Source organism: Homarus americanus, unplaced genomic scaffold (genome assembly GCF_018991925.1).
Source record: "Homarus americanus isolate GMGI-L3 unplaced genomic scaffold, GMGI_Hamer_2.0 scaffold41366, whole genome shotgun sequence".
Classification (NCBI taxonomy): domain Eukaryota; kingdom Metazoa; phylum Arthropoda; class Malacostraca; order Decapoda; family Nephropidae; genus Homarus; species Homarus americanus.
This window is the reverse complement of record NW_024723541.1, coordinates 7,402,912-7,430,190: the sequence shown is the minus strand read 5'-3', so window position 1 is coordinate 7,430,190 and position 27,279 is coordinate 7,402,912. Positions and strand designations below refer to the sequence as shown.

The window sequence follows — 27,279 nt, the reverse complement described above, 5'->3', positions numbered from 1 at the left end:
ACAGATAACAGTTAACATACAGGATGTACAAAGAGATAACAGTTAACATACAGGATGTACAACAGATAACAGTTAACATACAGGATGTACAACAGATAACAGTTAACATACAGGATGTACAACAGATAACAGTTAACATACAGGATGTACAACAGATAACAGTTAACATACAAGATGTACAACAGATAACAGTTAACATACAAGATGTACAACAGATAAGTTAACATACAAGATGTACAACAGATAACAGTTAACATAGTACAGGATGTACAACAGATAAATATTACTATAGTGTAATGATTGTTTATCAGACCATAACATACAGCCCTGAGGAGAACAACGCTTATAGCAGAACTAGATTAGCAGGTGTACACCCGTAAGTTGACCAGCCCTACAGTAATTAAAGGATTATGACCTGACCCAACAGGGGTCACGGTTACAAAGGAAAAAAAGAGCTCTCACAGCCGTGTTAGTAATGCCGGCGTCATGACCTTGTTAACTCACCTCCAGTCAGCACCACGCGCCCGATCAACACACAGCTGTCTAGAGTCTCTGGACATACCCAGATAGTGTTAATTGGGAGAGACATCTGCCAGTCTGGCACTGCCAATATAAGGTCCTACAGCCTCTTCAGTGAGGCAGACAGGGGGACATGGAACTCAGGGAAGACGGATTACACTGTCACAAGTCGAGGTCGAGAGGGGATTTCCCTTCCTGTAACAGGTCCCTAGCTAGCCGTCTCCTACAGAAGACAGAGTCCAGCACCCGCCGGGATCACTCTTCAACAGTAGCAAGCCCTGCAGACATTCCCCAGTCGCTGGGCCTCCTTTTAGGTCACACCTAAGTCATTGTCAGAGCGATCCATAGGTGAGTTACTTACGGAGGGAAGTGTATTTACTTCATGTTTGTGTCCGGGAGTCATTGTCTAGTAACGTCCGTGTAATGATCTGTTAATGTGTCCATGCCATTCAGTTAATTAATAAATACTTAGAAGTGTTGGTTAGATGTTTTCCCCTTAAGAACATATATGATGGTTAAATTACTATTCAGCCGCTACCAACTTTCCTCACTTTACAATCCTCCAACTACAACTTCTTCCTGAACCTTCTACCGTGTTCTCCTCATTACAGTGGTAGCAGCGCCTTTAAAGTAAACCCACGCCCTCTTCTTGGTCACATTATAATAGCTACAGGATGTACAACAGATAACAGTAATCATAGCTACAGGATGTTCAAACATAACAATTGTCATAGCTACAGGATGTAACAGTAAGTCAACATACAGATGTACAACAGATAACAAATACACAAACATGTACAAATATAAAACAGTTATCATACAGGATGTACAGTCCCGGTCAAAAGTCCTGCGCCAAGAAATTTGGCTAACCCGGTTATGTGGCAACGTCGAGACACCCAAGAACACACATGGCGTGTGCCAGAAACTCCGATTAGGTGAACAATCCATTATATGGCGTCTCTATGCATATCCTCTGTGAAGTACACAGTTTACCGATGATCAATGGTAAAATAGTAGAGTATATTTTATACTGTATTACTCTTAAATAAATATCAGTGATATTGGTCATTGTCAGGCAGTAGCTAAAACAATCCTCGATCACTCACTCAAGTCTACCTCACCATACTTTCAGTTTTTAATAATTTTGTATGATTTTTTTGGTTTATGTAATTATATAATACTGTACTTGTATCCATGTAAAAAACAACCGTATAAAGAAATGGGAAATTTTTCACATGTTGCCACAATACGAAATCGAAGTTGAAATTATGCCGTTTCCGATGGTTTTGATGTGTTAAGAACGAATTTCACCTTTATTTTTGGCTCAAATCAATAGCTTCTGAGATTTACTAAAAAATCGAAGTAAAAGTAAGAAACACATAAAAAAAACCACCGGAATTTAATCAAAACCTAACCTAACCTAACCTGGGGGCTCCACAGTCGTTCCATGTTCTGGAGAGTACCGACATACGAACACACATAATAAAATGTTAAATATCTCGCTTATATGTAATTTGCGCCAGAAATGGCATTGAAGAAAAGTATCATATAATTGTCAAAATTACCGATTGCAACTATAAAATTCCTAAGTTTCGTTTAGTGGCAACAAGTGAAATAATACCAAGAAAAGAACATGAAATGTTTGTGGAACTATTAGTGTCATACGTAAGTAAGATGATAGGGATATAAAATATTATGTCTTGGGAGAAAGAAATTACTTATAAGTTACAAACACGCTTCTAATAAAAAGCCCGGACACATTGTATCTGCTCGACACCTGAATTACGGAAACAATCTATTCTAGAGCAAGCCTATATGCTCCTCCACCTTGAACACCACTTATCAGTGATAACATTTCTCTTATGTGAGTGCCGGAGGACAGATATTATATAAAACACTATACAGTATTCAAAGTAGAGAGACTGGTGGTGGTGGGTATATTATCCTCTCCTATTGATTTTACTGAAGTTTTTAAAACGTCAGTCTCATTGTACATGATAGTTTATTGTAATACGGAAATGATGATTCTACGGACAGCTCATGGTTTTCACCACAACCTTTAACTTATCCGAGGTTATGACGAGGTCACAGCAGCCCTCGGTCATTCCACCAACAACAACCATGAGACCAACACCACGAGATCTTCCAGCGAGTTAAGTATTAGCGAGATCACAAGGCAGATGGGAGTCTCGAGATCGACCATGCGATGTTGATTACAGCGGTTTGATGAGTCTGGTAATTTAACCTATCTTCCCAGATCACGGCAGCCTAGACTGACTAGAGCAGCAGACGACGTGAGGATTGTGGCAGACATTCGCGACCATCCTTCCACCAATGAGGTGGCCACGACGAGCGGCCGCATTGGAGGTCTCGGCTAGGACAATTTAGGCGACGATTTCATGGAATTGGAATCCATCACAGGGTCCCTGCGGTCAAGGAAAGGCTAGAAGATCAACACCGGGTTGGGAGACTACAGTTCCCTGGTCAAGAGTTAATTTCGATGAAAAAGTTTCAACTCTACCAACCAGGGCCGCTTCACTGCTGGAGACCTGATAACACCCGTTACGACAGGCAGCATTTTATCAAGAAGCCACGTGAATGTAAACATGTGGAGCTGCATCAACCTCAACAGTGTGGGCGAGTTGGCGGAGATAATAACAGATTCACCACAGAGCAATAACTGGAAATATTTTAAGAGGTGATCATGCTGCCCACAGTCCGAGCATAACACTGCCCTACCCTGAGCACATTATTTGCATGCAGGTAAAGTTTTGTTATATTTCCTAAATACGTGTAATGTTATGAATAAACTTTTGTAAAATAATAATTGTAATAATATGAACTGTATGACAAGTGATTTCATCTCCTGTTTCCAATTTATCTCAGGACCGATACTTCCCACCCACACCGTGACAGTGGTTCACCGAACACCGAGACCACATCTTGCTCCTGGACTGGATGATGGATGAGTAAAGCCTGTGATCTGAACCCCATCGAGACTGTATGGGCTAACATGGTTAATACGTAGGAACCACAGCAGGAGAGGACCAGGCAGCACACACTGGCAGGACTGAAGGCATTGAGAAGGAGACCGTATGTGGTTTACAACTTGGTGTTTTCCGTGCCTCGTCGTTTGCATCAAGTCATTGATAGGGAGGCACTGGACTGGATATAACATAGTGTACTCGAACCAATTTTACCAATTGGAAACGTAGACCACACTCCGAAAGAAAGTAGCTTAAACTGTGCATGTGTGTGTGTGTGTACAGGGTAAGTCAGTCAAGGGGGGTGGTCCACATTGTGTTTTCTGTTCCTTTCAAATGTCTTTAGTTCTTGTAATGTGTCAAGTTAATATCTCAAATGTGTCACTTGATTATATTAAAAGCTTACCAATAAAGCATGACAATGATGATAAGAACGAGAGAAAAATTGACTTGAGCACTTACCCTGCCGCCCTGCTGTCTGGAACCATCACCAACCCTCTCTCTATGAGGAACCTCTCCGGTATGACTTGAAATTAAGTATCTCTTTATGCAGCGTTTTTATACCTGTCCTCCTGACACTCATATAAGACAACTCATATCACCGATACTTGGTGTAGTTCAAAGACTATATGCACATACACACCATAGAATGGATTGTTTCCATGATCGAGGTGTCTAGCTGACGGTGTACCGCGGCGTGGGGAGGCATTTCGTCTGTGCTCGTAAATACACTGCTGCTCTTCAGTTTAGGTCGAGAATTATTTATGGTATTCATTGGTTTGGTCCTGACAAGGCCGACAATTAGCAGCTACCAAACAGGAGGTACTACCGCCTGGGAAAATATTGGTAGACCCTGCTGCCATATGACATCACGAATATTGTGACCAAGTCCCAGGTTGCTGATCTGACCTTCTGCTCATTTACACACAATTGCAGGGTCTCAATTGTTCCTCTTACTTTGACAACACAACATACATGTATAGTTTCTTACTATTGATCTTTCTTAATTTGTGTATTATTTATGCTATTTTTATTAATACTATTATTATTATATTTTCGCCTCCCAGGCCCCTGGATATGGTATTGACCCGTGCCCAGGTGGGCTAATCCCTATATATATATATATATATATATATATATATATATATATATATATATATATATATATATATATATATATATATATATATATATATATATATAATGAAATACGTCCTTAAAGCCCAGAGCGACGCTAAAACAATGGGCCCAGTAGTTCCATCATGTATGTGCGTGTGCTCGGAATAGCCCACCCGGGCACAGGTCATCGAACCCACAACGACGCCTAGGGCGAAAAATAAGAGTAAAATTAATTAAAAATAGAAACGAAAAAGGTTATATTAATCTACACTACGATGTTGCCGGTAAACCAGCGTTTTGAAGTGAGGCAGATTGTAAGAGTATGGAAACACAGAAGTAGGCAGAGCATTCCACAGTTTGGTTGTGTGAGGAAAGAAGGATGTACTATAACGGGTTATTCTAGTGTGACCGACATCCACGAAGCGGTGGGCACTGCGGGCAAGACGAGAGGTTACGAGCCCAAGGCTTTCCGGCGGTACACAGATGCCAAATCCACCGAACATTGCCCGTTAAAGTACCTGTAAAAGAGAGAGAGTGAAGCAACATTACGGCGAAGAGAAAGATAAGGAAGATTATCAACTAAAGGAGGAGAGACATAAGGCGAAATGCCTTTGATTCCACCTTAACTAACAGTTGGACAGAAGAATAGCCACCCCAGATGAGAGCAATACTCCAATTAAGACGAATGAATCCCTTTATATACTTGAAGTAACTGCTCAGGAGTGAAGTAGCTTCGGCATCTGTACAGCATTCCCAGCTTTCGAGGCAGCTTTAGCTATGTCGTGGATGTGTGGCTTCCATGACATATTAGAGAAGATGGTCTAGCATGTCTATTTTAGAATTTGGCAGAATGATTGCGTCCTGAAATGTGATTGGTGGAGATCATCTAATTTGGAAAGTGTAATTGGTAAATACTGAGTTTTATACTATTGAATTTAACCAAGTTTCTACCTCCCCATTCGGAGATGCTGCACAGATCCGCATTGATAGATGTAATGATATCAGCTCTAGTTTGAGAATTAGGGGAAGGGGAAATGTGAAGAAGAGTGAAGAGTAGAATCATCAGCGAAAGAATGGATAGAAATAGTCGTAGTGTGAGTAAATCATTGATAAAAAGAAGGAAGAGAGTAGGTGAAAGAACAGAACCTGTGGGACACCACTACTGGTAGAGAGAGGAGATCGATCCTCGGCCATGGATCGGTTCTCAAGGAAGCTAGAGATTAGAGAGCAAAAGTGGGTGAGAGATATAAGAGGAAGTTTAGAAAGCAAAGACTTGTGCCATACCAAAGGTTAGGCAAAACTACCAGGCACAGGATTTTTATCCTTGACTGTACAACAAATAAGTAATCATACAGGATGTACAGCAGATAACAGTCATTATACGGATGTACAGTAGATAACAGTCATTATACAGGATGTACAGCAGATAACAGTCATACAGGAAGTACAACAGATAAGTTATCATACAGGATGTACAACAGATAACAGACAACATACAGGAAGTACAACAGAGAAGTCATCATACAGGATGTACAACGGATAACAGACAATATAGAGGATGTACAACAGATAACAGCACGTAAGACTCACATTGTCATCACATTATAAGAGAAGGTATTACCAGGCGTTGTTATTATTATTATTATTATTATTATTATTATTATTATTATTATTTATTATTAGTCTTACTAGTGTCTTATGTATCACTTATGTACGGTATTTACTGTGTGTTATGTTGCGTAGTTTCTTATTACACACACACACACACACACACACACAGGAAGGCCAGAAATTTGGTATGTCCTGCCGGACGTAATTGCTACACGATTAGTCACACGTACCGTCCATCTCGAGACAGGTATCCTGCTGTGCCCAGACACTGTATTATGACCATCCACAATGCAAGAAGGTGTATCAGCTACGAAATACATCTTGTGATTGGATACTGAAATAATTGTTTATTACGGATTACCTCCCCAGAAAACTTTTAGTGTGTAGGTGTGAAGAACGGTATGTGAGGGGTGGTGGGGGTGGTGGGGTGGTGAGGGGTGGTGGGGTGGTGGAGGGGTGGTGGGGGTGGTGGGGGTGGTGAGGGTGGTGAGGGTGGTGAGGGATGGTGAGGGATGGTGGGGTGGTGGTGAGGGGTGGTGGGGGTGGTGAGGGGTGGTGGGGGTGGTGGGGGTGGTGAGGTGGTGGGGGTGGTGAGGGGTGGTGGGGTGGTGAGGGGTGGTGGGGGTGGTGAGGGGTGGTGAGGTGGTGAGGGGTGGTGGGGTGGTGAGGGGTGGTGGGGGTGAGGTGGAGGGGTGGTGAGGGGTGTGAGGGGTGGGGGTGTGAGGGGTGGTGGGGGTGGGTGGTGAGGGTGGTGGGGTGGTGAAGGGTGGTGGGGTGGTGAGGGTGGTGAGGGGTTGGGGTGGTGGGGGTGGTGAGGGGTGGTGAGGGATGGTGGGGGTGGTGAGGGATGGTGGGGTGGTGAGGGTGGTGAGGGGTGGTGGGGTGGTGAGGGGTGGGGTGGTGAGGGGTGGTGGAGGGTGGTGGGTGGTGAGGGTGGTGAGGGGTGGTAGGGTGAGGGGTGGTAGGGTGTGAGGGTGATGGGGATATAAGAACATAAGAACATAAGAATGGAGGAACTATCCATCCAACCTATGTTTGAAGCTATTCAGCATATTCGAGTTAATGATGATATTTGGTAACTTGTTCCATTCATCCACTACTGTTTCCAAACCAGTGTTCACCTATTTCACGCCTAAATCTAAATTTGTCTAATTTAAAACTATTACGAGTTCGCTCCGGTTGGATAGTTTGATTACCTTTGTAATGTCCCTTTGTTTAGCCCTGACTCCACTTATACACCAACTATCAGGTCGCCCTCACTTACGTCCTCGAGGAGTGCAAATTTAGATGCTTTAACCTGTCTCTATACTCAAGGTTCCTAATGCCCAGGATTAGTCTTGTCATTCTCCTCTGAATTCTTTCCAAGGATTCTATATCCATTCTGTAATACGGTGACCAGAACTGAACTGCGAATCCAGGTGTGGTCTCACAAGAGCAAGATACAGTTTTAGGATGACCTCGCTAGTCTTGTAACCAACACTTTTTGTATGAGCCAAGTACAATATTAGCCTTGTTACGAGCAAAAACACATTGTTTACTTGGCTTAAGGTTCTACTTATCTTTACCCTAAATCTCTCGCAGTCGGATTTCTATGGCATCGTTGTTCATCTGGTATCTGGTTTCCTGTTTACATCTCCTATACTGAGTACTTTTACATTTGTCCAGCTTGAATTTCATCTGCCATTTTTCAGACCATTCGAAAAAATTTGTTTAGATCTTCCTGTAGTTTTGCGGAGTCCTCGCGATTTAATAACCGTCCTTATTTTAGTGTCATCAGCAAATTTACTTATGTTGCTGTCTATGCCGATATCTATGTCGTTTATGTAGAGAATAAATAATAATGGTCCAAGTACTGAGCCTTGGGAACTCCACTTGTGACGTTGCTCCAATGGGACTTAGTGCCGTTAATGCTCACTCGTTTCCTGTCCTGTAACCACGCCTAATCCATTTAAGGATGTCACCTTTGATGCCATAAGTGCTTCTACCTTTCTAATTAGTCTTTCGTGGGGACTCTGTCGGGCTTTTTTAAGTCGAGATATACCACATCATAATTGTGCCTCGTCCACCGGTTCGAAAACTGATGAAAAGAATGTTAATAGATTAGTTAGACAAGAACGTCCGCTTGTGAAGCCATGCTGGGAATCATTGATCAATCGGTGCTTCTCCAGGTGATTTCGAATAGAGTTTGAAATGATTGCTTCCAGTAATTTGCCTACTATTGATGTTAGACTGATTGGGAGAGTTAGAGGATAGTGACCTTCCCCTTCTTGAAAATCGGTATTAAATTCGTATCCTCCAGGATTCTGGTACTACATCTGTTTTGACATGTTAAACAACTTTGCTAAGGGCATTAAGCTCTTCCTTACATTCCTTACTCTGGCAAATATCTCCTCAGGACTAGGTGACTTATTAGGCTTTAGTTTGTCTATTTGCTTACTAACATCGTTACTAGTCACTACTATCTCGCTTAATTTGTTTTCTTCACTATGAGGGGTGGTGAGGGGTGGTGGGGATGGTGAGGTGTGGGGATGGTGAGGGGTGGTGAGGGTGTGAGGGATGGTGGGGGTGTGTGATAATCCTGGTAATGGTTCGAGTGTATGAGTGAGGCGAACCTCCCAGTAAACCATGTGTGGGGGGTCCCATATCGTGTACTGGGTCTTAATACATGGCTAAACTAACTTCTCCACACACACACAGTGGGGATAATACAAGGGGTGGCCTCCATGCTATCACCACACACCGGATGTGGCCCCACGCCATCTTGTACACCCCTTATACCACCCAGGGATGCTTGTGGTTTCGCAGCCATTGGTAGCCTTGCTGTCCTAGGCTATGTTGGTAATCCTGTTTGCTTGTGTGATTGTTGAAGGTGTTGGTGATCTAGTTGTGTTGTTCATACTAGTTTTCCATATTTGGAACTGTTGGTAGCCCTGGTTTGTTTCTGGACCTGTTGGTAGCCCTGGTTTGTTTCTGGACCTGTTGGTAGCCCTGGTCATTTCTGGACCTGTTGGTAGCCCTAGTTATTTCTGGACCTGTTGGTAGTCCTGGTTATTTCTGGGCCTGTTGGTAGCCCTGGTTATTTCTGACCTGTTGGTAGCCCTGGTTTGTCTCTGGAGCTGTTGGTAGCCCTGGTTATTTCTGGACCTGTTGGTAGCCCTGGTTTGTTACTGGATCCGTTGGTAGCCGTGGTTTGTTACTGGATCTGTTAGCCCTGGTTTGTCTCTGGAGCTGTTGGTAGCCCTGGTTTGTTAATGGATCCGTTGGTAGCCGTGGTTTGTTACTGGATCTGTTGGTAGCCCTGGATAGTGGCTGGAGCTGTTGGTAGCCCTGGTTTGTTTCTGGAGCTGTTGGTAGCCCTGGTTTGTTTCTGGAGGTGTTGGTAGCCCTGGTTTGTTTCTGGATCTGTGGGTAGCCCTGGTTTGTTTCTGGACCTGTTGGTAGCCCTGGTTTGTTTCTGGACCTGTTGGTAGCCCTGGTCATTTCTGGACCTGTTGGTAGCCTAGTTATTTCTGGACCTGTTGGTAGTCCTGGTTATTTCTGGGCCTGTTGGTAGCCCTGGTTATTTCTGGACCTGTTGGTAGCCCTGGTTTCTGGACCTGTTGGTAGCCCTGGTCATTTCTGGACCTGTTGGTAGCCCTAGTTATTTCTGGACCTGTTGGTAGTCCTGGTTGTTTCTGGGCCTGTTGGTAGCCCTGGTTATTTCTGGACCTGTTGGTAGCCCTGGTTTGTCTCTGGAGCTGTTGGTAGCCCTGGTTATTTCTGGACCTGTTGGAGCCTGGTTATTTCTGGACCTAGTAGCCCTGGTTATTTCTGGAGCTATTGGTAGCCCTGGTTTGTTACTGGATCTGTTGGTAGCCCTGGTTTGTCTCTGGAGCTGTTGGTAGCCCTGGTTATTTCTGGACCTGTTGGTAGCCCTGGTTTGTCTCTGGAGCTGTTGGTAGCCCTGGTTTGTTACTGGATCCGTTGGTAGCCCGGTTTGTTACTGGATCTGTGGTAGCCCTGGTTTGTTACTGGATCCGTTGGTAGCCCCTGGTTTGTTACTGATCTGTTGGTAGCCCTGGTTTGTCTCTGGAGCTGTTGGTAGCCCTGGTTTGTTACTGGATCCGTTGGTAGCCCTGGTTTGTCTCTGGAGCTGTTGGTAGCCCTGTTTGTTACTGGATCCGTTGGTAGCCCCGGTTGTTACTGGATCTGTTGGTAGCCCTGGTTTGTCTCTGGACTGTTGGTAGCCCTGGTTATTTCTGGACCTGTTGGTAGCCTTGGTTTGTTACTGATCCGTAGCCGTGGTTTGTTACTGGATCTGTTGGTAGCCCTGGTTTGTCTCTGGAGCTGTTGGTAGCCCTGGTTTGTTACTGGATCCGTTGGTAGCCCTGGTTTGTTACTGGATCTGTTGGTAGCCCTGGATAGTGGCTGGAGCTGTTGGTAGCCCTGGTTTGTTTCTGGAGCTGTTGGTAGCCCTGGTTTGTTTCTGGAGGTGTTGGTAGCCCTGGTTTGTCTCTGGAGCTGTTGGTCCCTGGTTATTTCTGGACCTGTTGGTAGCCTGGTTTGTTACTGATCCGTTGGTAGCCGTGGTTTGTTACTGGATCTGTTGGTAGCCCTGGTTTGTCTCTGAGCTGTTGGTAGCCCTGGTTTTGTTACTGGATCGTTGGTAGCCCTGGTTTGTTACTGGATCTGTTGTAGCCCTGGATAGTGGCTGGAGCTGTTGGTAGCCCTGGTTTGTTTCTGGAGCTGTTGGTAGCCCTGGTTTGTTTCTGGAGGTGTTGGTAGCCCTGGTTTGTTTCTGGATCTGTGGGTAGCCCTGGTTTGTCTCTGGAGCTGTTGGTAGCCCTGGATAGTGGCTGGAGCTGTTGGTAGCCCTGATTATTTGGTTATGCTTTGGTTGGTAATCTTTTTTGTAGTCAAGGCAGTGTCGGTAACCTCGCTGTTGTCAGGGTAGTGTTGGTAGCCTTGTTGCGGTCACTGAGATGTTGGTACTCTTGTTGTTGACAACAACAACAACAACAACAAATACAACAATAATAATATATATATATATATTAATAAAACTGACTCAGAAAATTAATAAAACCCAATTGACAATACAGGTAAGAATCAAGTTCCTAATTAATTAAATGAAACGAGACAGATGACCAGGTGTTAAAAGATACTTACAATGAATACATATATCATAAAAGAACCTAACCTAACCAACCTAACGCTCCTAAGGGGGACTAGGTTAGGTTAGTTATTGTAAATATAAGATAGAATTAGATTAGTTAGGCGTTTTTACACAAGGTAAGAGACAGATTAGGTTAGGTTAGGTTAGGTTAGGTAAGACAAGGTGAATATTTCTAATATTGAGAACTTCTGACCTTAGCCTCACATTCTTAATAAACATGGTACCTGTTGGCCTTGTGGGGCTGGGAGACGCCACCGTGGGAGGAACAGACAGACATAAAGAACCGGGTATTGAAATGAGTGCACAAAAATTCTGACTTTTTTTTCTGGTGTTTGTGTCCCCGAGAGCCAACAGGAGGCGACAGGTTCTTTGTTTAAGTGTGTGTCTCTGAACTGAGAACCCAATCAAACTCAACTCAACCCATCCTAACCAACTATCCTAACCTAACCTAACCTAACCCACCTCTAACCTAACTGAACCTAACCCAAACTCAACCAACCCTCAACCCATCCCAACCTACCTCTAACCTTAGCCCAACCTACTCCTAACCCAGCCTAACCTACCTCTAACCCAGCCCAACCTACCTCTAACCTATCCCAACCTACCTCTAACCTATCCCAACCTACCTCTAACCTATCCCAACCTACCTCTAACCTATCCCAACCTACCTCCTAACCTATCCCAACCTACCTCTAACCTATCCAACCTACCTCTAACCTATCCCAACCTACCTCTAACCTATCCCAACCTACCTCTAACCTAACCCACCCTACCTCTAACCTAACCCAACCTACCTCTAGCCTATTCCCCCCCCCACACACACAATACTGACAACTAACAGACAAACACGATTATGGCAAGAGGCAATATATACAAACAGAGATACAAACAGACGCGACAGATAACACACACTATACAACTCTTCAGAGGAGAGGTTCACGGGATAAAGGGAACACGAGGCAGGGGGTGAGTGAACCATTGATCGTGATGTTCTCAATAGAAAGCTCTGAGGGTCACCAAGGTACAAGGGATTCCATTTGTGGTGTTATAACGCCTACACACACACATAGAACAGGAGGATCATAGACAGTGAATCTTTTGAGAAGTAGGAAAATATAATGTTTCTGGAAATGACTCAGAACATTCAGAACATGGTTACAACACGTCTGTATCTCGGTTATATCACGTCTAATCCTATTGAACTCACATCCTAACCTAGACTAACCCAAATTAACCTACACTTAACATAATCTAACCTGAAGTAACCTACCCCCTAATATAACCAACATTTAACCTACCCAAATTAACACACCCCTAACACAACCTTACCTAACTTAATCGGATCTAAATTAACCCATCCTAATGATAATGTTAACATTACGAGTTAAATAGGGAATGAGAGTACTATTTGATGGTAGCAGGCAGCTATCAAACAGGGAGGTACTACCACCTGCAATGATATTGGAAGCATAATGTTATCTAATGGTAGACCCTGCTGCCATATGTGTCCAAGTCCCAGGTTGCTGATCTGACTTTCTGCCTCATTTACACACAATTGCAGGGTCTCAGTTGTTTCTCTTACTATTGACAACACAACATACATACTGTATATCGTATCCGTGGCCGGACAGATGGCCGGAGGACATTTGGCCGAACGGACAATAGACCGAACGGGCAAATGGCCGAACGGACAATAGACTGAACGGACAAATGGCCGAGCGGACATTTGGCCGAATGGACATATGGCCTATTTTTTTTTCTTCTTTGCAAAGAAAGGGCGACGTAACTAGTCGTGTTAAGTCAGGTGAAGTTCTTAGCCACGCCCCAATCAAAAAAAAAAAATTATATATCATGCAAATGTATCACATTGAAAATATGTTATCTTTTTATCCTTTGTTTTATAAAGCAAATACTTTGCAAAGAAGCAATTACATTACAATAAATATATTTTATCCTTTAGTAAATGTGCAAAAAATACATTGCAAAGAAGAAAGAAAAATTAAATACAAAATTAAAAGGCCATATGTCATTCGGCCAAATGGCCGTTCGGCATTTGTCCGTGGTCTAATGTCCGTTCGGCCAAATATCCGTCAGCTCGATGTCCGTTCGGTCAAATGTCCGTCGATGAAACGTCCGTCGGTGAAACGTCCGTCGGCCATCTGTCGGGGCCATCTGTCCAGGAGCCATCTGTCGGGGGCATGTCCGGGGCCATCTTTCGAGGCCATCTGTCCAGGGGCCATCTGTCGGGGCCACCTATTGGGCCATCTGTCCGGGGAGCCATCTGTCAGGGCCATCTGTCCGGGGCCATCTGTCCAGGGGGCCATCTGTCCAGGGGCCATCTTCCCGGGGGCCATCTGTCCGGGGCCATCTCAGGAGCCACATCTGTCCGGGGGCCATCTGTCCAGGGGCCATCTGTCCGGGGCCATCTGTCCGGGGCCATCTGTCCAGGAGCCATCTGTCCAGGGGCCTGTCCAGGGCCATCTGTCCAGGCCATCTGTCCCAGGGCGGCCCATTGTCAGGGGCACCTGTCCTCCGCATCTGTCCAGCATCTGCCTGCGGCATCTGTCCAGGGGGCCCCATCTGTCCAGGGCCATCTGTCCAGGGGCCACCATCTTCCAGGGGGCCATCTGTCGGGGGCCATCTGTCCTCAGCCACCATCTGTCCAGGGGCCATCTGTCCAGGGGGCCATCTGTCCAGGGAGCCTGTCCCTGGCCATCTGTCCGGGGGCCATCTGTCCTCCGGCCATCTGTCCGGGGGCCATCTGTCCTCCGGCCATCTGTCCTCCGGCCATCTGTCCGGGGGCCATCTGTCCGGGGGCCATCTGTCCGGGGGCCATCTGTCCGGGGGCCATCTGTCCGGGGGCCATCTGTCCGGGGGCCATCTGTCCTCCGGCCATCTGTCCGGGGGCCATCTGTCCTCCGGCCATCTGTCCGGGGGCCATCTGTCCGGGGGCCATCTGTCCTCCGGCCATCTGTCCTCCGGCCATCTGTCCTCCGGCCATCTGTCCTCCGGCCATCTGTCCGGGGGCCATCTGTCCTCCAGCCATCTGTCCTCCGGCCATCTGTCCTCCGGCCATCTGTCCTCCGGCCATCTGTCCTCCGGCCATCTGTCCGGGGGCCATCTGTCCTCCGGCCATCGTATCTCACTCTTGGTCTGCTTTTGTTTATGTTTTTTCTATTTCTGTATTTATTTATGGTGTTAAAGGGACCTTCTCGGATCGGTCCTACTCCCACCGGTCGGGAAAAATGTGTTGGACCCTTGAGTCCTCAACTGACGTCACCTCTCCTCAAGTTACTCCTCCGGTGTGGAAATATAACACGATCAAGTATCAGTAGAAGAGCGTAATATTTCCTGCAACTCTCTCTCTCTCTCTCTCTCTCTCTCTCTCTCTCTCTCTCTCTCTCTCTGACTGTAAATGACTCAAGAATTTATTTACCACACCTCAACACGGACACTCGGTCCCACGGGCGTGAGAGCCCGTTTGGGGTAATACCAATACAGTACACTGACTCATGTGTTCCAGTACATATTGAGGCAAAGTTACAGTCACTGCACTAGACTGCCCTCTCTTCCTCATCTGTCAAATCAAACACTTTCCATGGCTGGGTGACACCTTAGAATAATCTTTGGCCAACACACTTCAAGTTAAATCAATCTCAAACACCCAAACAAAATCGTCATAATATATACTTAAAACTATCATAGCCAACACCTTAAAAAAAAATTATATATATATATATATATATATATATATATATATATATATATATATATATATATATATATATATATATATATATATATATATATATATATATATATATATATAAAACCCATACTTAAATAATATAACAAGAGTCAGTATATCGCTCTTCGTTAATCTCAGCCATAAACGTTAATTTAACTCGGGGGAATATGTTAACAAGATGAAGATACACACCAGTAGTTTCTTGAGGTGAGTATAGCGGCTTCCAATGGCCTTCATCCCTGAAAGACACAAAAAAGTTCAGGGGTCAGTTTTTGTAGGAAGATGAAGAAGAAGAAGACGATGATGATGATGACAATGATACTACTACTTCTGCTTTTTGTTTAAAAGATGGCTCCAGCCTCCCCCAATAGCCATACCTTTCACAGCCATTTAATTACCTTAAAATTAAATATCCTAATACAAAAGTAGCACCCTAGCTGTGTTGAGTTAGTTGAGCAGCAGATCTATGCGGCATTCAGTGACTGTTGCCTCATAGTCGATATCTGCGACCGTTGACGACTTTAGGCCGATGCTCTCGTTCCCCTAAGACAAGACAATGCAGACCCAAGCAAAGAGAAGGACAGTGGACATCCCAACCAGGCTGTAACATAACTTCTGGGCTGCTGCTTCCGTTCAGATAACACCTCCGCAAGTCTGGCATAGAAACATCTTGCACTTGGTCCCATCCCACCAGAGGTTGTGAACTCCAGAGGGGTAAAGCTGCCCTGATCAACATTCAGAATTCTCTCCCCATATGCCCTGTTCTTGTCATTCCTCCTGTGTGCAGCATCGAGAGCTAGAGCTAGGTTGCGGTGACATGCGGCCATGGGATCGAAAATCCTTACGTCAAAGAAGGCTCGCTGACCCCGCGTCTAGAATCATCCAGCACTGACGTCCACACGGGATTCGTTGAATGTGTTTGGAGTCCTGTGATGGAAATTCTCACCATCAAATGGAAGGAAGATTGGTTCTGCCCTGATATCATGGCAGATTTCCTTTAACATATTTGCTGTGAGATCCCTTACTTCGTCGTGCCTCATGCATACATAGCCCCCTTTCTTGCACATTGGGAGGGTAAACCTTCTAGTGGCCTACCGTACCTTAGAGCAATGGCATCTGTGAATTCTTGTTTATTAAGGCTGAAACCTTTTGCCTTTATCGGTAACGTTGTTAGCCAGTTCGAGGTGCCCACTTCCTGCACTATAGCTACTTTTTTTTTCAAGTTCTCTGGCAATTGCTGCATCAGTTACTGCAGTTTATCACTTTGGGTGTGCTGTCGATCTGTCGTAATGGACCGTCGAATCTTGTTTATTTCGTTGGTATCCACATTACTTGTTGCATTCTGAGCTATTATGTGCTCAGTGAGGGCTGCCGTGAGCTTGACTGAGTTCTTATGTTCGGTGGCAGCAATCTCCTCTGGATTGATCATTCCCATTCCTCCCAGTCTCGGTGGTAGTGCAAGGATTGACCTTTCTGCTGGGTTAAAATTGACGCTGATAGCTTCTTCCAGAGTGGAGGAGGGGTCCGATATCAGGGATCGTGCGCATCAGGTAATTCCAGCGATGCTCGACTCCATGGGTTAATGCCGCAAAAGCTGCATGTGGCTCTGTTTAGCAATATCAGACAGAGCTCGGATTTCCTTCACCCACTCCCGTTTGGTGCTCGGTCTTGAAGTCCTGCGCGTGCCGATTACCGCAGCTAGATGTCTTTGGCTCTCCTTTGTTATTTTGACCTCACTTCCACAGAACACCTCCATTGCCCGTTCATAGTGTTCTGGCTTCACAATGAGGAAGAACTAGCGGGCATTTGGGTGGCACCCTATTTATGGACCACGTGATGTTACCAGGTCCCACCACTTTTTGATGTCCTCCTCTTTTCCTGCTCCTGTAAGGTCGTCAGCATAAGCCACTTGCTTGACCTCGGTTGTTTCAAATTTGAATGTGTGTTGAAGCACAGACAGGCCTAGTGCGTACATTGCCATGGCGACAGGGTCCCCTGCCTTGTTCTCTCAGTTGACTGTATGGTGGGATCTCCTCTTAGGGCCTTGAAGCTTGTTATAAAGAGGTCTGATGGGTTCCTATAAGTGTTTTCAACATGCACTGCAAAGCTTGGACACTTGATCTTGATGTTGTGCAGTGTAGCCTTGCGGTTGATTATGTTGAATGAGTTGGAAGCGTCGACCAGAAGTACTGCCTCACAATCACGCTGTTCAAATACCTTTCTCATGGCGTCAATGGCAGCTTACCCTCCAGCCTAGTGGCCAGCACATACTTGCAGGTTCCCTACAGCTGCCCTGACATCATCATTTACAGCCTCCATTATGCACTTCCCCCACCCCTATAGGCCTACATCCTGGATTTCTATCCAGGGGAATGAGGCGGCAGGCCGTCAGAGCCTGTAGGTGTGGCAACACGAGGTTAGTGCTGAGGATGACTCTCCAACCGTCTGCATCCAGGCCTGAAGGGCCAGCACCTCCCTGTGTTTTCAGTGTTTTTTTTTTCACACCATCCCACCTGCTATTTTCTCGAACATGACAGCATTAGGAGGGATATAGGCTCCCTGGAACCTGATGCCTTCCTCTTCACTTGTGGGGGATGATTTTCCTTCAGTTGTTGTAATGTCTCTGTTTATTGGCAGAACACCACCGGAAGATTCCTCTGTGAGAGATCTTACCGCCAAGGACAATTATCCCTCAAGCATCTTGTTACCAAATTTTCTGGCAACATAATCAGTGTTTTGCTTTCCGTCTCCTATGAATTTTAGTCTCTCTTGCAGTGATCTCGCTTCACGTAGGAGATCATCAAGGGCCCCTTTCTGCCACATTGTCAATCTTCTCTTCATTGCTGCCACATTTTCTTTGCACTTACTCCTTGTGTGTGTCCTCTGACAAAATAGATGGGGTATTATTGCCAGTATTTGAAAATCTACAGTAATGGGGCAAGGAAGCTGTCCTGAGTGTACTCGATTATGAGGGGAGTCACCTCCCAAATCATTTCTTTGGTGGCCGCTCACTGGGTGGTTCAAAGAGGTTAGCTGATGACCACCTGACCACGTCTTAGTAGGTTTCTTTAACTACTACTACTACTAAATTTTTTCTTGTTTTTTACATTGGCCTCCAGCCTCCCCCAATAGCCACACTTTCGCCCCCATTTTTGTATATTAAATATCCTAATACATAATACTTACACTTACTACTACTACTAACTACTACCACTACGACTTTTTTGGGGCCTCCAGCCTCCCCCAATAGTCACCTCCCCCAAGCTATTTTGACCTTCCCTAATCTAACCTAAACCTACCTACCTTAACCTACCCCTAACGAAATATAACTTATTCTAACCTAACCTATAATGACCTATCATAACCTAACCCTACATTAACTACATTACCTCTAACCTAACCTATAATGACCTATCATAACCTAACCCTACATTAACTACATTATCTATCACAGTCTCCCCTGGTTAATTCATAATAATATCAGTTATAACCAACAGCAACATAACCTCTGGTACAGTGTTCGTGTGTAAACTAGACCGCAACACCCGATCCTCCAGTGTGGGTGTGTGTAACCTGATCACAGTGATGATGTAATCTTAGCTACTGTCACATCCACCCGCTGTGCACTGGCTGGGGCTGGATGAAGATCAGCTGGCAACAGTGTTATGTCTTCATGTATTCTAAACGCGTATCATCACCCTGGTTAGAGGTCCATATCAAGGTACTGTGCTGGCAGCAGCGTCTTGGGAGTACCAACCTCACACCTGCTTCCCATCGCCTGCTGCGTCAGTGAGAGAGGACGTGTGTACTACTGACGACAACTACCAGAGGTACAGTATAACAACAATCGTATCCTCACTACAGCAAATCAAGGACCAGCACACACCTGTAGAGACTTTCTTAGGTGTACTTTATGTGATATGCGAGTCAGTGATCTTCATAAAGTCAGCCACGCCACACGGATAAAGGTCAACACAACACGACGACTGTTCTGTTGTCCAGGTGGATAATTATGGGGTGTGAACTATATCCCGGTGTGGCTATGATCCTGGTGGTCACGCTGGCTCACCACCTCCTCCCCCTCCTGACGGTGTTTACTTCAGGTGTCTGGAAGAGTGGACGCTACCTCGAACAGATCCCAACTTTAACTATTAGGAATGGGGCCCAGTCATGATGGGCCCCAATACTGATGGTTGGGTTACGTCAAGACAAGTAAACTTTGGGTGCATTAGGATCCAGTCCAGGTCTAGTGGTCGGGCTCTAAAGGTCTTGTGGTCAGGTTGTAGAGGTCTTGTGGTCAGGATGTAGAGGTCTTGTGGTCAGGTTGTAGAGGTCTTGTGGTCAGGCTGTAGAGGTCTTGTGGTCAGGCTGTGAGGTCTTGTGGTCAGGCTGTAGGGTCTTGTGGTCAGGCTGTAGAGGTCTCGTGGTCAGGCTGTAGAGGTCTCGTGGTCAGGCTGTAGAGGGCTCGTGGTCAAGCTGTAGAGGTCTCGTGGTCAGGCTGTAAGTCTTGTGGTCAGGCTGTAGAGTCTTGTGGTCAGGCTGTAGGGTCTTGTGGTCAGGCTGTAGAGGTCTTGTGGTCAGGCTGTAGAGGTCTTGTGGTCAGGCTGTAGAGGTCTTGTGGTCAGGCTGTAGAGGTCTTGTGGTCAGGTTGTAGAGGTCTCGTGGTCAGGCTGTAGAGGTCTTGTGGTCAGGCTGTAGAGGTCTCGTGGTTAGGCTGTAGAAGTATTGTGGTCAGGCTGTAGAGGTCTTGTGGTCAGGCTGTAGAGGTCTCGTGGTCAGGCTGTAGGGGTCTTGTGAAGCTCTCTAGGTCTCGTGGTCAGGCTCTAAGGTCTTGTGGTCAGGCTGTAGGGTCTTGTGGTCAGGCTGTAGGGGTCTTGTGGTCAGGTTGTAGAGGTCGTGGTCAGGCTCAGGTCTTGTGGTCAGGTTGTAGAGGTCTCGTGGTCAGGCTGTAGGGTCTTGTGGTCAGGTTGTAGAGGTCTTGTGGTCAGGATGTAGGGTCTTGTGGTCAGGTTGTAGAGGTCTTGTGGTCAGGCTGTAGAGGTCTTGTGGTCAAGCTCTCTAGGTCTTGTGGTCAGGCTGTAGGGTCTCGTGGTCAGGCTGTAGAATCTTGTGTCCAGGCTGTAGAGGTCTTGTGGTCAAGCTCTCTAGGTCTCGTGGTCAGGCTCTAAGTCTTGTGGTCAGGTTGTAGAAGTCTTGTGGTCAGGCTGTAGAGGTCTTGTGGTCAGGTTGTGAGGTCTTGTGGTCAGGCTTAGAGGTCTTGTGGTCAGGTTGTAGGGTCTTGTGGTCAGGCTGTAGGGGGTCTTGTGGTCAGGCTGTAGAGGCTTGTGGTCAGGTTGTAGGGTCTTGTGGTCAGGCTGTAGAGGTCTTGTGGTCAGGTTGTAGAGGTCTTGTGGTCAGGTTGTAGAGGTCTCGTGGTCAGGCTGTAGAGGTCTCGTGGTCAGGCTGTAGAGGTATTGTGGTCAAGCTCTCTAGGTCTTGTGGTCAGGCTGTACAGGTCTCGTGGTCAGGCTGTACAGGTCTTGGTCAGGCTGTAGAGTATTGTGGTCAGGCTGTAGAGGTCTTGTGGTCAGGCTGTGAGGTCTTGTGGTCAGGCTGTTGTGGTATTGTGGTCAGGCTGTAGAGGTCTTGTGGTCAGGCTGTAGAGGTCTTGTGGTCAGGCTGTTGTGGTATTGTGGTCAGGATGTTGGTCTTGTGGTCAGGCTGTAGAGGTCTTGTGGTCAGGCTGCAGAAGTCTTGTGGTCAGGCAGGGTCTCGTGGTCAGGCTGTGGAGGTGTATAGTCAGGCTGTAGAGGTCTAGTGGTCGGGCTCTAAAGGTCTTGTGGTCAGGTTGTAGAGGTCTTGTGGTCAGGATGTAGAGGTCTTGTGGTCAGGTTGTAGAGGTCTTGTGGTCAGGCTGTAGAGGTCTTGTGGTCAGGCTGTAGAGGTCTTGTGGTCAGGCTGTAGAGGTCTTGTGGTCAGGCTGTAGAGGTCTCGTGGTCAGGCTGTAGAGGTCTCGTGGTCAGGCTGTAGAGGGCTCGTGGTCAAGCTGTAGAGGTCTCGTGGTCAGGCTGTAGAGGTCTTGTGGTCAGGCTGTAGAGGTCTTGTGGTCAGGCTGTAGAGGTCTTGTGGTCAGGCTGTAGAGGGTCTTGGTCAGGCTGTAGAGGTCTTGTGGTCTCAGGCTGTTGAGGTCTTGTGGTCAGGCTGTGGAGGTCTTGTGGTCAGGCTGTAGAGGTCTTGTGGTCAGGCTGTAGAGGTCTCGTGGTCAGGCTGTAGAGGTATTGTGGTCAGGCTGTAGAGGTCTTGTGGTCAGGCTGAGGCTCATTAAAACAGGGTCTTAATTGACATACAAGATGGTAGTTTACTCGTGATGGCCGGCACGTAGTTCCCCCCCTGTCTTAACACACGTCACACCCGGTCCCATCTGCCCTGAGTGAAGTCTCTCTCTCTCTCTCTCTCTCTCTCTCTCTCGGCTACGCACAGCAGTTTTTACACGTATTCCTGTTGATATCTAGGTTAAGGCACCGTGCCTATGATACTGTCAACACATGGCAGTGGCTGTACCTGTAATGCATACGTAAAACTGTACTTGCACTATAATTTCTGTTCATACTGTCAGCATAATTAGACTGTACCTGAAATTTTTACCTAAGCCTTAATAACGTAGATCTGAATAAATCCTAATATTCCAGAGTGTTTATTTTTTTTTATCTGGTAACACTCACAACTCAAAAAAAATTCATGACTCAAAGACGTACTCCCTCCCCTCACACCACAACACACCGTCACCACACGCCCAGTCACTATTGTTGTTATTGTCACAGATAAAACATTAGCCGACATAGATCGCTGGCTGCAGTTGTGTGTGTGTGGGGGAGGCCAGAGGGCAGTTTACTTTTCCTGACCATTATCTCGACCACGCCTGAATGTTTGGAGGGAACGAGTGCTTGGTCATGAGGACGTCATTATGGGCGAGTGCTACTGCTGACGCCGACACTTTCACCGATTATAATACACCCAAGTCAGCTGGTTTAGTTTACGACGTGATTATTATCCCTTCAGGCCTTTTACGCCCTTAATGCATGAGTCATAAAGGCAAGCATGAACACCGCATGCTTCCCAGTTGGGCGCTGTAAACGCTTCTGCGCTTCACCTTGCACAGGATGTAAGGGGGTGCCCAATAAACTAGCCCCCTCCGGAGCAATCTGTAATCTCTCACACACAACTCCAACACTGAAGACTTTATTACTCAGTTAGCCAGGTAAAGGCTTCTTCATTAACTTACTCAGGTAAACACGTGGGAAATAAAATGTCACCCCAGACTCACGGTATGCCTCTAAATACCAGATGTAAATAAAGAACGAGTAATGTAGTCTATTGTGATCTGAGTTGTAGTGGCCGAGTGAGTACAGCGCTCGCCTCTCATCCTCCTAAGGGTCGTTGGTTCGCGTCCAGCTGGGAAGGGGAAGCTAATTTTACAGTTGGGGAAGTGAAGGTGGTCCAGTGCAGTGCCGCATACATAGCTTCCTGGATGATTGCTAAACGAGTTTACGATAACAATAGATGATATCGTGTCTGTCTGCAGTTCAGGATAAATGGGAGTCAATACCCTCGGGATTTCACAATAGTGAGACGTGAGAGCTATTACAGGGTGTGGAACGAGAGGGCGTGTGCTGCTCCCCCACGCCAACAAACCACGCCCACACCTTCAATATTTGGCGGTCGATGATAAACAAACAATAATATTATCAAATGAGAAGAAAATACCTGTGTGTGTGTGTGTGTGTGTGTGTGTGTGTGTGTGTGTGTGTGTGTGTGTGTGTGCTCGTGCGTGTATGTGTGTGTGTGTGTGTGTGTGCTCGTGCGTGTATGTGTGTGTGTGTGTGTGTGTGTGTGTGTGTGTGTGTGTGTGTGTGTGTGTGTGTGTGTGCGTGCGTGTGTGCGTGCGTGCGTGCGTGCGTGCGTGGGTTTCCAACTAGCACATTCCCACGAGACTGGTACCGCATCACCTCACGTACTACTGTCCATTAAGCCACTTATAATATTGTACAACTACCCCAAAAAATGGACCTTGTAATTTCCAAGACTACTGACCACGAAACTCTGTACTATGTTACTGTACAATTGACTACTGTGGCAAAATGGTTATCGTACTCGTTTAACAGCCCATTAATCCACGGTTCGAATCCCAGGAAAGGTGTAAATTGATACCTACATGACCATAGGAGGAGCTATACCTATCCTATCCCAACTTGTGTGGAATACGTGAAGCCATGGGTATTAACAACAACCACCATTCACAGACAGCCACCAACAACCACCATTCACAGACAGCCACCAATAATCACCATTCGCAGACAGCCACCAACAACCACCATTCACAGACAGCCACCAACAACCACCATTCACAGACAGCCACCAACAACCACCATTCACAGACAGCCACCAACAACCACCATTGACAAAGAAGGCAACAGGAACAAGTTAAGACCCTCGACACGTCTACCGCTGGACTCCCGAACACGTCCGGAGCATCACAGTGCCTGTTTAAAAATCGATTTGCAATTAAGGTGGAGTGTAGCAGGTGGTGGGGGAGGGGGGGGGACAGAAGGAGGGAATGGTGAGAGGGAAGGGAGAGGGGACGGAAGGAGGGAAGGGTTACAGGGGAGGGGAGGAAAGGGGAGAGGCCGGGATGGGAGGGAGGTAAGTTAACTATCCCCTTCCCTCCTCCGTCCCCTTCACCCTCATTCTCTCCCCCTCGTGCACTCTACAGGTATATACAGTCCCTGGCCAAGTAATTTCCCAAAAGTTCCTATCACGGCTGGTAGGTAACTGAACGGTGGTGGTGAGGATGGTCATGACTTTCGAATCACCTACAGATTAGCCCCTAAGCTGATTGCACACGGATGACTTAACAACCTAACCAAACCTACCACTAACCTAACTTAACGCTAACCTAAAGTTACCCTAACCTAACTCCCTCGGGTAGTGTTAGGTTGTTAATAGTCAGATGATATAAGCTAGGAGCTAATCTTCAGGTGATCCCAACCTTACCATCGTTTTAGGTGTTTCAGGCAGGACTCGACAGGATCACCTCGCTAACAGTCACAGCCTTGTCTCACAGTGGGACTACCGGGGCCACTAAAACACAACTAGCCTGTACGTGTTGTAAAGACAAGGGAGCCCTTGTGTGCTGGTGTACACGAGGAGCCTTAGTTCCTGCCCGTCACACACAAGATGTCCCCTACTGGTGACCATTACTCACCTACACCGAGTCATCGTGGTCCTGGAGAACGGCGGAGGGTGTGAGAAATGGTCAAGGTAGGTGTGTGTGTGTGTGTAGCGAGTGTCTGGGCGTTGGTGTGCGTGTCAGCTGAGCCGCCCCCAGGCCGTCAATACTCCTGGCTGCCGCCACCCTCGCTGTATATAAAGCCCAGGAGAGGGCTCAGAGCTGGCCAGACTGCCAGGAACCTCCGAGTAGGACGCTGCATGCCTCATTCGCTCTCCTATCCTAGCTCATCCGCTCTCATCCACCCTCCATCAACTCCTCCCAGTTTTTTCAATCCGAGAAGTTAATTATGACCTGAATTTCACTAAAAAATTAATCATAAGTCGAATACACAATTCAAATAGTTGAGTGAGAGCACAAGAGGTGATGCAGGCCGAAGACGGCGGTGGAGACGCTCAGATACCAACACCCACCACGACCTTGACATGATGGCCACAACAACCAACTGACACAACACGTTATGTTTACATTATATAACGTCACGTTATAAGTGGTCTCCTCTGCCACACGGCTGTGACATGACTCACATTCTCTCTCTCCCTCGCAGGCACACACACACACAAATGATACTCCCTCACAGACACGCATCCCCTTCTCAGTTGCTAGGACAGTGAGCTTCTGAGCATAACTAACACACATAAAGAGTCCTTCATAGGGGTCGGCCACGGCTATCAACGACTGAAGGCTACACACACAGTAGTCAACGTAACTCATAAGTGTGACCACAAATGTTGTTCATATTTTGCACCACCAACAATAATATAAACAGAACCCAGACAATACTGCAATGCGTCACTATTATCAACAAAACAATATTTCTCGGGTCTGGAGTTATCTGCGTTAGTCAGCTCGATACCTGCCAATACTGACGATGTTTTCTTTCGACATGGTCCTATTTACACTCATGATTGACTTAAGGAAACGGTAATAATAAATGGAGAATTATTTTTTTACTGCATCTTGTCAGCCTAAGTCTATGAACGTCTTTTCTGACTGACTGACCGAAGAGAAATATAATTTTCCCTCCGTCCCTGCCAAGCATAAGACCACTGCCTCACTACCACAGCTATGAGAAATTCTAAACACAGACGCAACATTCGTAATGATTTTCTTTAATGTAACTTAATAAAATCATCTAAATATCCTGATTATATTCAAACTTATTGCATTACCTGAAGATGAACCCTTAAGTTTATTTCACCTTATGATTAAACACCTTAAACCTACCTAGGGGGTTAAGTTTGGTTAGATTAGGTCAGGATAGGTTAAGTTAGGTTAGTGTTAGGTTAGGTTACGTTAGTGTTAGGTTAGCGTTAGGTTACGATAGTGTTGTGTTAGGTTAGGCTAGTATTAGGTTAAGTTAGGTTAGTGTATTTAATAATCAAGTGAACTAAGTTTAAGGAGATAATGTTCAAGCAATACATTAATATCTGAATTTCTTTACATCAAACATTTATCAAAACTATTGAAATATTTGTCTTCGCCATCAAAGTGTTTCCACTCGTGATTTACCTTTATTTTATTTAAGATTTACCAACATTGTCTCGAGATCCACTTTCTGTACATAAATGATTCAGTGTTTGTTTAAAATATATACTATCACATCAGTTCTGTGTCAGTGAACATTTTTATCAGTGTGTCAGAGTTTTTGTGGTGATGAACAGTGAACACTGTACCCTGTGTACCAGAACTTTTGTGGTGATGAACAGTGAACATTTTTACCAGTGTGTCAGAGCTTTTGTGGTGATGAATAATGAATAACAGTGAACAATGAACACTAACCTGTGGTGATAGATGTGGCTCGTTATAACGTCTTAGGGGTATGACACGATTTTAACAGGAATATGACCTGGTTTGGAAAACAGATACTGTATAAGTAATTTAGAACACACACACACACACACACACACACACACACACACACAGGAACTCAGGCATGAAGGTCGCAAAAATAAGCACTTGAAAAACTATTGCTTGGCCAAATTAACAATTATGTGTTTTATATTGATTACCTGTGGTGTAAAATGAAGAGGTGTGTGTGTGTGTGTGTGTGTGTGTGTGTGTGTGTGTGTGTGTGTCTCATTGGTGTTAATAGTGAGCCACACCATGAAAATATTTGTAAATGTATAAATATATAGTTCCAGTACCTGTCGAATACCAAATTGCAAGTTACAAATTATTCCATACCAATAGGCAGATTTGGAAAGGAGGCGGAGTAGCAATCTATGTCAGGGATAATCTGAAGTGTGAAATAAATAAGGAATAAAAACTGAGCGGAATACAAAAACAATTTGGATAGAATTAATCGATGGTAGGGAAAAATTAATCACAGGAGTAATATATAGACCTCCAAATCTTGAGAAGAGTTAATGAGCGACTTATTTGGGGTGAAACGCGCAGGGCTTCCAAACATAGCAAAGTCTGTATGGTAGGCGACTTTAACTTTAGCCAAATAGATTGGATTTACCTTACGGGTAACTCAGAATCAGAGGATTTTCTCGAAACAACCCAGGACTGTTTCCTAAGTCAACATATAACCGAACCCACCCGGGGTAATAATATATTCAATTTAGTTCTGTCAAACAGAGAAAATCTCATTAGTAATGTAGAGGTAGGGAACGAACTTGCTAACAGCGATCACAAAGAAATTAGATTCCAGTTAGAATTTCAGGGCAGCCGCAAGGATAATTCCACTAAAGTCCCATATTTCTGAAGGGCAAACTTTGATAGTTTGAAGAGGCAGCTTCTCAGCTTAGGGGTGAATTACATGACCTCACAGGAGGTGACCTCACACAATGTACCCACAGAGGGCGACCTCACATTACCTGGAGACCTGACGGCTGATAACAAGATCTCAGGTTGACGAGTTCCACAACAA

General features: G+C 45.7%; 3 protein-coding genes across 6 annotated transcripts in view; all 3 read right to left on the bottom strand.

Moving 5' to 3' along the window:
• Positions 1-27,279, bottom strand: part of LOC121863618 (mucin-17-like) — a 160,230-nt gene that overhangs the window by 109,689 nt on the left and 23,262 nt on the right. For 3 of the 4 annotated variants that reach the window (XM_042362356.1, XM_042362358.1, XM_042362359.1), the window contains exon 2: positions 15,329-15,375. The exons of the other annotated variant lie outside the window; for it this stretch is intronic. The gene's annotated coding sequence lies outside the window, so the exon portion shown is untranslated. The remainder of the gene's footprint in view (positions 1-15,328; positions 15,376-27,279) is intronic. 4 annotated transcript variants of the gene reach the window in all.
• Positions 9,737-11,607, bottom strand: LOC121863647 (anti-sigma-I factor RsgI-like). The gene is made up of 4 exons (XM_042362401.1): positions 11,582-11,607; positions 10,811-11,074; positions 10,217-10,477; positions 9,737-9,998 (listed from the first exon to the last, which is right to left on the bottom strand). The coding sequence occupies exons 1-4, from the start codon at positions 11,605-11,607 to the stop codon at positions 9,737-9,739; spliced, it is 813 nt and encodes a 270-aa protein (XP_042218335.1).
• On the bottom strand, positions 14,036-14,524 carry LOC121863646 (spidroin-2-like). The gene has a single exon (XM_042362400.1). The coding sequence runs from the start codon at positions 14,522-14,524 to the stop codon at positions 14,036-14,038; it is 489 nt and encodes a 162-aa protein (XP_042218334.1).

Bases quoted from the DNA above. Each gene is read 5' to 3' on its own strand.
- LOC121863647 (XM_042362401.1), bottom strand. From the start codon at position 11,607: ATGTTTATTAAGAATGTGAGGCTAAG. The intron at 11,075-11,581 runs GTCAGAAGTTCT...GGCTACCAACAG, and splicing joins ATTAAGAATGTGAGGCTAAG to CTCCAGCCACTATCCAGGGC. The intron at 9,999-10,216 runs GTAACAAACCGG...AGGCTCCAACAG, and splicing joins CCAGGGCTACCACAGATCCA to GTCCAGAAATAACCAGGGCT.
- LOC121863646 (XM_042362400.1), bottom strand. From the start codon at position 14,524: ATGGCCGGAGGACAGATGGCCCCCGGACAGATGGCCGGAGGACAGATG.